Consider the following 14365-nt stretch of genomic DNA (forward strand, 5'->3'; position numbering starts at 1 on the left):
CTTCCCAGCACTGTGTGAAGGACCAATATAAACTGCAAGGGAAACACTGTGCACAAGCTCTGCCAAACAGTATAAAGCAAACAAGCAGAAAAAATATACCTTTTTTTCCAAGTCTGAAATAACAATAGATGTGATCCAAACCAATAGCTGGTAAAACGTTTACACCCACCATTTTACATACACATGTGCATAATTCCTCTCATGCCTAGGGCTTAAGGAATATATACTAAGGCTCATTGAGCTGCAGACACATCACTGATGCTGAATGGAAAACTTCACATAATCACAGAATTCTTAATCAGGTTCATCAACTTCAATACCATTAAGTGTCATGGCGTAGATGGCAATTACTTCTATTTCCGTACATCGTGAATTTTAGTTATTTAACATATGTATGCAATATGGTGAAGTTAAGAGTTGCTGTGGGAACCACAGTTTGAGATGTACTGCCTTCTACGCACATAAAATCTCTACCATAATTATTTTGGATGTTGTTTCCTTTTATTTTCTTAGCTTTAAGGGAATAAACATGCAGCTGCACTTAACTTGCTGCCAAAATACACTAAAACGTACAATTCTATGAACTTACTGATTTGTAGGCAACAATCCTTATAGACAAATTAGAACCAATAGTGAGCTGGCAGGGCCAAGGCAAAGATTTTCTTTCTATTTTCTTAAACATTGAAAGACGTTCCAGGCTCTCTCTAAATGAAAGAATCAGGAAAACAGAAATGAACTCTGGTGAACTGTAATAAAATATTACAGACAATACACTCTCTTCAAGGAGACGCAGGAGTCCAATTGTTTCAGCTTCGACCGCACGAAGCATTAGAAAATAAACTCTATGAATAATCTGGTCATTAACTATTGTCAGAAGAGAGAATTAAAAAAGAGGTGGTACAGTAGATTATTCCCATCTCAAACCTTTGTGATGATGTGACATTAGGGCTTGAAGACAGTCAGTTAGGTCTTGTGATTAAGCTACACAATTGCTTATTAAGCATTTCACATTTATCTGTGCTCACCCAGTTAGGGCACGTAGTTAGCTGAACATCCCAAATTAGAAAAGGCATCTTTAAGTGGCTGAATGTTTTCTGCAGCAGAGGTGAAGCAGTAAAGAACCCAGTTTCAATTAACAGGATTTTGTTTGTGTGGTAATTAACATTTGACACTTTTTCTCAATGCAGTACTAATGAACTCATTATTTTCAGGGCATTCAGGTAGAATGAAGTAAGTTACTTTGATTATTTCTAGCCTTAACATATACCAGTATGTTATGCCAGTCCACACAACACACACAAAAAATAACTGTAATGATTCAATACTATAGTGTTAATTCAACTGTACAACTTTAAGCAACGGAGTCCAAAAAATAGACAGCCAAACCAATTTAGAATATATTAGTGTGAAATCAAATAGGCTTGTGCCCCAGAGCAGCTTTCAGCTAATACAAACTGAATCACCTACAATATTTTGCTACAAAATTCCAGCATATAGAAAGCGCTCAATTTTTTTTTTTAATTGCATGACGAAGCAAAGATAAAAGAGTGTTGACCTCACATTTATAACATGATGATGAAAGCAAAGATCTATGTCTCTGACTAAAACACTTGTCTGGCAGAAATTACGATCAACTCCTAAAAACATTAGTACAGAATTCAACTTTGTATTCTACTTTTCAACTCTCTTAGAATGAGCAGAGTTATTCTGAAAATTCTAACAGAAGCACAATGAAAGGAGAAAATGCACTGGCATTTTTGTCATGAGATAAACATTGTATTTCTCTCTTTTTTTTTTTTAATTCCTTGCGGAAAGGAACAGAGGAAAAATTGCTTCCTCTGGCAAGAGAGATCAATATAGGATTTTTAAAAAGAAACTATTACTACATCATTAAAACTACTGCAACAGATACATTCAAGAATGAATATGAAAATCAAATACCTAAATGTGAAATGCCTAAAAATGTCATCTAAGCTCAGTCTATTATCTCTATCTTTTAATTTCTTATATTTATTGAAGAAAAATGCTCCCTGATATCAAAGACAACTCAGTCAATAAAACTCTAGTAAAAGCACGTTTCAACTTGTATTTTAAATATGTCTCTTCTCCTCTGCTCTCCAATCCCTTCCCCCAAAGCCAGAGGCAGCAGAAGTCCCTCCTGTCCAATAATCAGAATATCAAAACCTAAAACAATACAACAAAATTTTCCGCACTTACTTTTCTGGCATGACTGATTTATTTTCACAAGAGTTGAAATATCTTTACCAGCAGGAATAATGAATATAAGAAAGCAGAGAGTGTATCTGAATTGGTAAATTATCATGACAGATTTGTAAGGCTAACTTCTTAAAGCTTGATAAGCAACTTAACTGCATCTAAAACCTCACACAATCTCTAAACTACTAAAGCTTTAATCTATTAGCCAAATGCCTATTTAACCAGATTTTGGATTTCCCTGAAAGCAAGGCATGAAGACAGCTTAGACAGTAGCAAAAGCCTGCAATAAAAAAATACAAAGAAAGGACCAAGCCACACAGTAGCTTTATGCATATGGATCATCCTAAAGGATAAACAGGCTCAGAAAGATGTTGCTTTTCTGTGCAGTCTCTTGATGCAATGACAAAGCCTGCTTTTTGCTAGAGACTTAGACTGCTCTGTTGACTACTATGAAATACATACACAGTGATACATGTTTCTTCACTAATGCACAGTAACGCTCAAGTAACAGTTTGGCTGGTGAGGTGCGAAGCAGATGGGCTGGGCAGGGTGAGGGAAGGAAATCCCACAAATAAAATTTAAAATTACGAATAACACGCAAATAGCATGCAAACCTACAGGTACATACTAAGTTTCCTGAAAAACACATTGTCTAAAAGATCACATTTCATAATTGTAGAATAACACTACTAAGACAAAAAAATATAAAAAAAATCAGACTTTTATAAGGCACATAGATGTGTTTTGCTTGTTTCCCAACTCAGACAACATCTATGTGAAAAAGTCTTGGATATATCATGAGCTACAGTTTTTCAGAGACACACAGATTTTTTACTCTTTCATTAGGGAAACTATCTTTCAATTCTTGCATTAATAATGCTGCTAAAAAAGTATATTGTTTGGCACAATGGCATAGTCTTCTATGATTAAACAAAACATCACTCAAAACATTTGCAGGAGTTTGATAAACTAGTGAGCTAAAAGAAGTCTGAGACCAAGGAACCAAGGCTACTATTAAAGGCAAATGTTTTAACTGCAACTATGTTACAAATTCCAACTCTTTACAAAACATGCTTTTGAAATCTCATTTAAAGAAACATTCCTCCAAAATCCACCAACACTAAAGATGGAAGAAAAATGATTTTTTTTTTTTCTTTAAATACAGATATAGAAAACTCATTTTCCCCTGAAATCTGTAAGCTTTTCTACCTATTCTACAGCAACAGAAGAAGCTATTTGAAAGGGACTGAGTGTACAGTAAGTTACAAAATTCACTGACTTCAGTGAAACTGGAGCCAAGTGACTGATTACTTCATTTATTTCATGTTTTGGGGAAGAAATCAGAAAGTAATTTTACAGTGTGATAAAGAGGATTAGCCAAGTTTACCTGAAAGTATAAATTTCTTCCAGCCCTCCTTCTTCATCCAAAGTATGCATCAGTTTCCTCACCACATCAATGCCTTCCTTCTGTTGCTCTGTTAAACCCTTTCTTGGAAAAGAGTTTCTGTGCATCTGAGAACAGACACTGGCACTTTTATCTCCACCTCCATCATCATCATCCACCGGAAACGGCAGACTAAGAACAAAAGCAGAAGCGGTTAGTTTGACTTTCTTAATAACCAACCAAAACCAAAACAAAAATTGTATCAGGATCAACAATTTCTATCTAGCTGCAGTCAGATGTATAAAGAGCTGCAGGACTTGTGAAACACATGAATTTCAGGTCTACTTGGCATTGGTAACATCTTGATCAGAGCACTGCACCAGTTCTGGGCATCACACGTCAATAAAGATGTCCACGTACAGGAAGGAATTAGCAAGTGAAGATAACAACGATTAGAAAACAAGATATATGAAAAAAGACTGAACAAAATAAAGCTTGTAGAGAAGGGAGTCAGAGAACAAGACAGTCTTAAATAGAAAAGGCTGTTGTGAAGAGGAAGGGAACAATCAGTTCTTCATATTCAGCCTCTGCTCAAATTACATCATGGAGTCAGGTCAGATATTCAAAAACCTGATAAAGGCATTTCAAGGCATAATCTCTAAAACCAAGTGCCTGAGGAGACAGAAGAGTCTCCATCACCAGAAATCTTTACAAAAAGATTAGACAAACACTGCTCAGCAATGACATACATACAGCTGAGCCAGTCTGAAGTAGAGGGTTGCTCTAGATGATTTGTTAAAGGCCATTCCAGGCCTGCGATTCTGTATCAGCTCTAAATGCCAGCAAATGGGACTTTCACTGCAGTGGGGCTATTAGGTATCTCTGGAATAAACGTTAGTCTTTGAGATTTTAATAGCCTACAACAATAGGTCAATTTCTGAGTGAAGATGAAACATTTTCCTGCACTTCAGGAATCAGATTTTAAAATTTAGCCAGGGGTTATAGACAAAATTATTTTGCCACTCTTCAAAATACAACAGAGTTAACTAAGTGTAATAACCACAGAAAAGAGAGATGTGTAAGATTCTCTTCTCTTGTGCCCTTGACAATGCCTGCAGATTTTTCAGATCTTTTGTCTGATCCAATTTTGAATGAACCGCATGATACCTTTTACCACATTTCCACAAAGTATTTTAGCATTGCATTATGTTTTCAAAAAAGCAGCCCACAGATCTCTACTTTACTTTCACCTCATTAGCCCTCACTAAACTTACATGTGGAGCAAAATACAATAAGTGAACTTAACAATATGCACAATAATGTCACATACAGCAGAGTTAAAGATCAAACTTCAGCAAAGTGTTCGGTAATTTTTTAGCAAGCAGCATCTACTGACAAAGAGAAACTGTGTTTTAAAGCTGTTACGAGAGCACAAAGCTTCAAACTTCCAAAAGTTAGATAACTTTCACTATACAGTGCTTAGAGACTCCTGTGATGAGAACTGTGTAATACCCAAGGCTACACTGTGCTCAGCATGTGCTCGGTGCTTGGTAACAGGGAGGAAAACCAACTACCTGCCACAAATTACTACCTAATCAATAAACAGGGCGTAAGAGATGGAAGCATGGGTTATAACAAAAGGACAAGGTTTAGCAAGAAATCACTTTTAAACCAGTATTCTGAATATTTTACATTTGTACATGTATTTCTCAATGCATCATTTGCTCATGTGGCTGGGAGACAGGGTGTAAATCTGAAGTTGATGCTTTGTGAGCAACATCTCCCTAGCTCTTTTACCAGCTGTGGGGCTTTTCCTTTGCTATATTATAAACAAAGAAAATGTAAAGATTTATCAGAAATCTCACAGAACAAAACCGCAATGTTAACCTGTGTTGGAAGCACCTGTCTGCACAGCCAACTACAGGTATGGAGACAAGGTGGCAGGGGCTAAATACCAGGTCTCTGAAGGATGCATTCTGGCTGGCAGCACCTACTCAGGTTGGTGTTGTGTCTCCAAAGTCTCCAGTGCCAACAATAGCTCACATAACCTAGACAGGGCATGTCAAGGCATGTTGCAAGCATACAGGACCCGAGAATAGTCTGACATTTTTACATTCGGTCTCTCCAGAGCACAGGCAAAACCATTATTTTTCCATGGAGGATCAGCCCACGTTTTTCAGTCATGCTTTCCTACCTAACACCTCTGCTATCTTGCAGCAGGGTCCGTAAATGCTTTAATAAATTTATCAGGTTCACAGCATTGCTCCTTACAGAACGCTGGATCCAGATGAAAGTAAGTATTAAAATGGTCAAAAGTAAAAATGCAGCTTTAACTTTCTCCTGTTAAATTGTTTGTTACAAACAGCAAACATTAACATTCACGCCAAGATTTGCTTTTACATAAACTCCTACTAAATGGCCTATAGCTTCCTATGTTAACACCATGTGCAACAACTATTAATAATACAGATCTCAGCAGCACCACTGATTTTGCAGATCAATGCCTATACCTGTAGCAAAACAACCAAGAGATTCTTGTTATAACACTGAAGACATTGCTTCCATTTTCCAAGCCCATCACTGTGAATACATAACCCTTCTCCTCAGACTTCTTCTATTGACACCAGAATCAGGCTCTAAACATCTGCAACACTACCTCATTATTTCTTCCCAGTAACTCCCTTACCTAAAAGGATCTGGGCTGTTGCTGTGAGAAAACCGCTGCTTCCGAGGCTATTTCTGTCTCACTGTTTCTGAATTCTCTGCTTATCTAGATCTTTTATCTTTCATTTTAGGTTCTGGCTCTAAGCTACAAGAAAAATTGAAGAAGAAGCCATCATCTTAACGTATATTTGCACATCACTTAGTCAAGGGGACTTTGTTCATAACCGGAAATCATGACATATGTAATTAAGTACTTAAAACAATCAGATTACACACTGGTACACCTCTATAGACATCATATACCAACAGATTACCAGCTCTTTCAAGATTGTTATTAAGAAAGAATCATAATTCCCCTTTAAAAAATGGCATAGTGCCTAACAGCTACTTCCATACTCACAAAAACTGAAGTGAAATTCCAGTTTTCTTCAAGTTAGCAATGATAATATCCAGCTGATCCTCACTGACAGGACTACTAAGGTCTGTAAACAGTTCAATGTGTCTCTTCTCGTACTTCTTTCCTCTTAAAATAGAAAAAAAAGAAACATTATCTAAAGGCCTTTTCTAATACCTTCCTTACAAAATCAATTTTTTACCAAAGCAAATTTAAAAAAACCCAAACAAACAAACCTACTTGGTAGAACTTGCTCTGTCATTACTCATATTATTTATGGTAAGTTTTTATCTTTATATGATTCCACCTACTCACTCCTACTCCCTAAAACTGAGGATTCTAGCCCTTTGACTACATAAATCACTAATCACATCCAAATGAATGGAATTCTGCCAACTTTTAACAATGCAGACTAAATGTTAATAAAATGTGAGGTTGTTTATTGATTTATACTTGATATTTCCTTTGCAGGTGTAAGTCTGTCCTTGTGAAAATGGAAAGTGTATTTTAAATTAGTGTTGCTGGCAGGGGTGCCATTTTAGTAAACTAATTCAGCAGATTCAGTGCATAAGATGGACTTCAAAGCCTACTTAATGCACTAAGAAGTAGCAACAATAAACATCAGACAGTTTTGTCAGCCACAAAACAAACTGCAGTTAAACTGATAATAGTTTTTATCTGGATAGTCAAGCATAAGGCTGATTTTCTTGAATATTTACCTGATAGTATTTTATCAACTGAAGGGGAATTCCATATCAAAGAGTTTGTTACATAAAAGTAACTTACCCACAATACAATAAAAGCAGTTGCTCCATAGGCATTCAAGGTTATACTGCCACAAATACAGTGATTTTAATTCACAGCTCAGTTTTAAGCATTTAATTGATACAGCTTTCCACACTGATTAGAATTTATTCATAAAAGTACAAATTGCATAACTAAGTCTAGTCTTCTGCATTCACAATCAGATCATACGATCATTCTAACACCACGTTCAATCTGTTCTGAGAGGAAGTAAGGCTTTCCCTGGACCATCAGTCCACTGAGTCTGAGAAACACATCTCTGGTCTAAGTACATTCATCAACAACTGTCTAACACACACAACAACGTCTTCTTTCAGCTTAAACAGGTTGCTTTTTTTTTCCTGTGTGTTTATCTTCCACAACCTGCATATTTACAAACAGCCATCTTATCTCAAACAGCCTTTGATTTCCTAGGCTGAACAAACTCACCTTTCTAGTTTTTTTTTTTCTTTAGAACATATGCCATCACCCTTATAAATTTGGTAGCCCTTTTCTATGCATTGTAACATCTGAATTAATGTTTTTTGAAAACAAATCACAAGAAATGTGATGCTAAGTGAAGTCTCTGTGCCTCGAATAATGGCATTACTATTCTCATGAATCTACTGCGAAGTTCCCAGTTGCATCAGAAAGCTCTTTGATTGTCTGGAGAAGCAAGATGTCTCCTGAGGATTCTTCAAGGACAGACTCCTGAAGTGTGTTTGTTTGGTTTGGTTTGGCTTGTTTGTTGGTTGGTTTGTTTTTTTCCAAATAAGCATTTTCCATATTTACACAATGCTAGAAACATAACACTGACAAGAAATCAGATCAGCTTCAAAACACAAGGTCAGAATTCTATAAAAGGCTTTGGGTTACATACTCACATTGTTTCCTTCTGAAGCAAGTCCATACACACAATAATTGCATCGAGAACTAAGTAAATTTAAGAAAAATCTCATTTAGAACATGAATCATGACACAAATCTGTTTTTTTCTATGAATCTTCTGGTTTTGCCCCCTCCCAAAACACTGAGAAACATGCATTTTAATTAACAAGCAAACAATTTTTTGAGACAAGTACTCTTCAAATATTGATGCTGCAAGAGGTTCCTATATAACTTGTCTATGCTATGACCTTCTCTCTTATCCATTTATCTGATGGAACAGTAAAACGACTGATTCAGGGCCCAATCTTTTAACTGTCAATGAGGAGGCTCAAGTCCAATGAAAGGGCAATCTAATCTTCATAATGACTCTTTGAATCCACAAACAAAATTTACTTGTACTTTCAAAACATGACACCATTTTCTCATGCAAGTTTTCCTTCAAAATATCTGCATCTGCCAACCTCTTGATAATTTCTTCCTCACCGCAGTTTTCATTAGGAACACATTCTTACTACCACACACAAACCTGCTGACCGATGAAAGACAGAGCGTGACTCTGCTTCTGCTAAGATCCAGCTGACTGGCTGCACATTTCTGCAAAACAGCTCTGCCAGTCTGAGCAGAGTTCACTACAATCATTTTATGGCCAGAAAGAGAGAAGACAACGGGGAAGCTGAACAATATGTAAATGAAACACACAAAGGGACACTATATAGATTGCCTTCATTTAGAACTCTTCACCTTATGCAACTAACAACAGAATACATTCAAACAGGAACAACATTCAAACCAGCAAGAGACATCTGGCAATGTTAGAAATATTTTATATAGATACCAAGCTGATAAACCTCTATTCTGCTTTGTCTGGCTTCTGGTACTTCTGCTGACTTATTTCATAAACAGTATTTTTATTTGACAAAAAAGTTCTACAACAACATTTTTTTAAAAAAAAAGAACCTTATTTGACGCCTAAAAATATATTATTGCCTTATTTCTTCTCTTTAATTAATGAAATACTTGATAAAAACTATTCCCTATGGCCAAGGCTCCATCTGCTAACCTAAAAGAACGTCAAAAAGCAGTTAATCTGCTTTTGAACAAACTTACAACCACAAATCAGCTGAACTCTGATAGTAGCTAAAATTCAGAGGAAAAACAGAGCCCATTTCACAACACTAATGTCCTGCCTCCTATGTAACTGCCTCGGTTCAGGAAGAGCTCTACCACAGAAGGATACAGTCTGCTTGTTCCGAGCCTGGTTTAATCACATCTTGAATGTCTTCCAGCAGATCAAAATCTGGTAGCATTAGTGACCTATGCACAGTAATGTTTTGGTATTGATCCCTACTGGCAAGGTCATTCCTAGTACCATCTGTGCCAAACAAAACTACAGCCACTTCATCTTTTGTCTCAGCAAAAACCTGGAAACAGAGAAAATACAAAACCAGTATAAAACCACAGGTATGTTCATACACAACTATGTTAGGCAGACTCCAGCAAGCTGAACTAATTTTGAAACAATGTCAAGTACAGTGGATTTACTTTTTCTTTTGCAGTGCTATCCTACCAAAACATAGTCTTACCTAGAGTTCACTAATTTAGATACAATTAGCAGACTGCCATCAGGATATATGGGATAAAACAAGTAAAATTGGCTGACTCAGTCCTTGAAATGAGTCTTCAGCATGGTAATCTTACAAAGGTTGGCACATTTTAGAGAAAGAGTACCTTTTTCCCCCTCAGAATTTATACTGCCCTAAAGAAAAACAGTGACCAATCCAACTGCCACTTCTCCACAGAAGTAGAGCTGAAAAAAAGCGGTTACTCCCACATAAAAATAGATTCTTACGAATTTCTCATTTATATAAAATATTAGTAAATGAAAAAAATATTTCACAGATGTTGCTGCTTCCTCTCCCTTTTTAATGTCTTTTTATTACATGTAAAGTGACACATACCTGTCGCTGCACAAACTTTGTCATAACCTTCTTGGCTTGTTCAAGTGAAGACTCCTCACCAGAGGCTGAATTGCTCATTGCATACCCTACATCCAGGCACAGCACTATGGCTGCCTACAAAGGAAAGACAATACCAAATAAGAATGTAAATGGGCTAATATAAGCATAATTACTTAAAACGGTTAGTTCAAATCCTTGCACACACAAAACTGAATAGCCATACTATGTTGCTATTGGTTTCTTTTACAGCAACTGCTAATATGAGACAATGGTGGAGGACAGAACCAGTCCAACTGCACTGAATTGAGAATTATTTAATCCTGTACCCTGTTTCAGTGGGGAAAAAAAAAATAATATAAAAAAATCCCCTGTTATACAATAATCTATCAGGAGAGAAAATTTCTGTTCAACCCTATGAACATATTAGGGACATAAAGGCTTTTCTAATCTAGAAAACAAACTAGAAACATTTTAGCTGACAGTTACCAGCACAACACAGTTCAGTGTAACTGCACAACACAAGGTGGATATACAAGCTTGTTCCCTAAACTCTGTAGCTACATCCACCCCCTGCAGCAACTTGTAATAGCTTCAGAGCACTGCTTGGTGTAGTCCATGAACATCAGGATGACTGCGCTCCTACGGCTTCCAGCCAGGGCCAGAACATTTGTTGCTGCTGGAGGTGTCTCTGCAGCGCACAGCGATGCTCTTAGTGCCTCAGAAGGAGAAATTCCAATTTCAACTTAAGGGCTTAAATCCCACAAGCTAGTATATGTGTTTGCATTGCTGATCGTTGCTTTAACTGATCTGTATATAACAGTGTCCAAGCCTTTCCCTTTTTGATTTACAAGCTATCATAAGAATAAAGTAAAATTGCTTCTTGTGAGTTCTTTTGTTCAACATTGATTAATAATGAATACTACCCGCAATGTATTGCCCATTCAACCAGTTTTGATAAATTCATCTAAAGTTCTTCCGCAGACTAATTACTTTGACTAACCTGAGTAATTTTACGATTCAGCCGAACAAAGCTACAAGGGGAATTCAGCAAAATTATGTCCTGCACCTCCAAGGACACTGACAAAAGGCCAAGTCAAATTTATTGTCGCTGATTAAATCAAGGTTCTTGAAATATACATCAAAATCTTGCCTGGTGAATAGCTAGTAGCTTAAATTAAACTGTGTACAAAAAAATATTGTTTGCCAGAACACAAGAAAGTTAGGTATCATGTAGTTTGTAGCTGGTCATCTTGTTTTAAAATACAAAATATATCAATTCTCCAATAAGTGAAAGTGCCAAAATTATGTGGGACATAGATCAGAAGACTGAAAATCAAGCAACACAAAATGCATAATCTGCTTTTGTAAAACAAATGGGATGAACAGTAAGGAAAGGTGTTGGTCTAAACTCTTTTGCATATGACCATGAAAACAACTCCAAGTACCTTTTTAAACATCAATCGAAAGAACCTTATTCTTTTTGTCACCCAAATAGATATGTCTTAATATCAAGTTTATAGCAATAATTTGCCCAAATTAGTTGTCTAATGTTCTGCATTAGCAGCTTTCACACCATTTTCTTACTCTCCTCCTTTTCCCAAAACATATTGTACACCACCCCTGTCATTTTAACATGTACTAGTTTAACTCCCTACACCCTCCCAGGGCAGGACAAGAAGAAGAACAAACAAAAGAAGGCTGAGCAGCAGGACTCCACAAGACATCCAGTCTCAGTGCTCTGTCCCTCACTCTGCCTTTACTGGTGGCCTGTCTGGGAGCCAGGAACTATCATCTTTGAGGCAGCAAGGTCTGCAGACTCTTAGAACAGAACAGAAGCAGTAACTGAGGCTGCACTAGGTTCTCACAAGAGCCATGTTACTGCTCACCTGCCAGCCTGAGGAACTACTCTATCAGCAGCTACAGACCCTTGCTTGTTACTATCCCTCCTCAAGGTACACAGTTTCTGGCAGCTGAATTAATCCTGTTGTCCAGAACAGGTGACATGCTCTTCACAGCTGGGAGGATGACACCAAAAACCCCAAATGACTGCAGGAGTGAAGAGCAGCTGTTTTGCTTAAGAAAAAATGATCAAGTGTCACATGCTACCATGCTCTTTCGGAAGGCAGCAAACTCCAAGCCTGATACCTATCCAGGTATGTGAAATCCTCCTTCAGGAAAATGGCAGGTCTGTCTTTAGATAACCCTCCTCTATATGCACCTTCATCTGTTATTAACCAATCTGCTTTGCTGAAGTACTGGTAAGGATGAAAACAGAACAACTCTGCTTTTATCTCTAACCCCAGAGTGCTGAAGCTACTTGTAACAAAGCTAAGAGCACTTCAGCCTGTGTTTAACAGATATTAAACCACCCTGGATCAGAAAAGCACTTAATGCAGCTTTCACCAACAGGAATCCTTAAATATACCACAGAAACAAACTGTATTTTTAACAGGGCAAACCCATTTCTACTATTATATCAACAAGAGCAATAGCAATTACTGCTGTGGTAGCTGCAGTTTGCTCAAACCCGCAGCTGCCCTGAGCGAAGCCGCTTTGACTCACGGAGTTGTGTAGCAGTCGCAGCTCAGAGGCCGCACAGGGAGGGTCACTGGGTTTCGGGGATGGGTTTTGCAGCCCCGGCTGTTGTGCCGGTTGCTCCTCACACCCAGCTCGGCCGGCTGGACCCGGGCCAGACCAGCCGCTTCCAGCAGGTGAGCACGGCCGGACCGGCCACGTTCAGCTTCCAGAGTGGCACCACCGGAACGAGCCCCAGGTGTCGCCAGAACCGCCACAGCGAGCCCGGGGCCGCGCCAACAACCCCCCGCCACAGGCGCCCCCCCCGCCCCGAGCCAAAACTCAAACACCGCCGTGTCACAGGCGGCAGCGGCGGCCCCGGCCCGCAAAGGAGGGACCCGCTGTCACGGCCCCCGGCGCTCAGGGGCAGCGCTCGCTCCACCACCCGCAGCCCTGAGGCACGTTCCCGCCGCACGAAGCCGCAGTGCGGGAGGAGCCGGGTGCGGGCAGACCCTCACCTTGCCGCTGCGCGCCATCGCGCCGGCTCCGGGACGCGGTGCGTTTTGCTCAGCGCTCCGGCCGGAAACACGGTGGCGGCGCCTCACGTTCCGCGGGGCGGGCAGCGCCACCCAGCGGCGGGCGGGAGCCGGGCCCGTCCCGACTCTGCCCCGTCCCCGGGCCCCAGCAGTGGGGAGGGGACAGGTCCCCGACCGCCTCTGCCCCATCCCCGGGCCCCAGTAGTGGGGCGGGGACAGGTCTCCGACCGCCTCTGCGGCGGCGAAGCGGGAGTGGCACGGCCTCGCCTAGGACCGAGGGCGGTGCGGGACAGCTGCCAGGTACGGCCCGGCCGGGTGAGAGCGAAGGGCGGTGTGAGGTACCCCCCTCATCTTTCTCCTCAAATCGTCACAGCAGCTCCCTGCAAAAGCCACGTCTCGCAGGCACGGCTGGATCTGCGGGTTTGGTCAGACGGCGTGCGGCGCATAGCCAAGGACAGGCCTGGTCTGCGGGGACTGGGTCCCTGAGGAGCGGCGGCGGCAGCGCCAGGGAGGCCTCTTGTCTCCTGCCGAGCCCCGTCTGCCCCCACCCCGCAGGGTCCGCAGTGTCCTCACAGGACACGTCTGCTGAGGGAGCCGTTCGTTCCCCTTTGCCCGGCCAGGGCTTTGGGCTGAATGGAACTGTCTGATAAATCATATTCTGCTCATGGATGACCAGTGGGACATGGTGTATTTATATATTTAGTGGCACAATACTAGCTTTCTCCCAACGTTAACAACAGAGAGGATTTCTCAACCAAATTGCATCCAGGCTCTGTGATGGAACTGAAGCTTGCTGATTCTATAATTCATGAGATATCATCTATATCTGGGCACCCGTTGCACATTAAATCAACAGCAAAAATGTATAGAGAATGGCAAATATTTAATCATAAATATTGAGTACTTCTTGTTCTGCATTACCTTCCCTGTACTGTTGGAGAATATCATTACCAGTGTTCTTTCTATTCTCACTGTATCTCAAACCCCACGTTATTATCTATAATTATTCTCAGAGTGCAAAGTGGTGA

At 39.9% G+C, this 14365-nt stretch overlaps 1 protein-coding gene across 4 annotated transcripts in view; it reads right to left on the reverse strand.

Annotated features, from left to right (window-relative positions):
* XRCC5 (X-ray repair cross complementing 5) overlaps positions 1-13343 on the reverse strand; it is a gene marked incomplete at its 3' end in the record, with an annotated part of 50625 nt that extends 37282 nt beyond the window's left edge. For all 4 annotated transcript variants that reach the window (XM_080346782.1, XM_080346781.1, XM_080346780.1 and 1 more), the window contains exons 1-7: positions 13320-13343; positions 10288-10401; positions 9567-9750; positions 8327-8375; positions 6666-6788; positions 3605-3793; positions 590-704 (exon numbers count right to left, since the gene is read on the reverse strand). In XM_080346782.1, coding sequence (XP_080202908.1) covers positions 590-704; positions 3605-3793; positions 6666-6788; positions 8327-8375; positions 9567-9750; positions 10288-10401; positions 13320-13337 — 792 coding nt within the window. In that variant the 5' untranslated portion in view covers positions 13338-13343. The remainder of the gene's footprint in view (positions 1-589; positions 705-3604; positions 3794-6665; positions 6789-8326; positions 8376-9566; positions 9751-10287; positions 10402-13319) is intronic.
* Between the last annotated feature and the right edge of the window lie 1022 nt (positions 13344-14365).

Source organism: Nesoenas mayeri (assembly GCF_963082525.1).
Source record: "Nesoenas mayeri genome assembly, chromosome: 6".
In the NCBI taxonomy this organism is placed as follows: Eukaryota; Metazoa; Chordata; class Aves; order Columbiformes; family Columbidae; genus Nesoenas; species Nesoenas mayeri.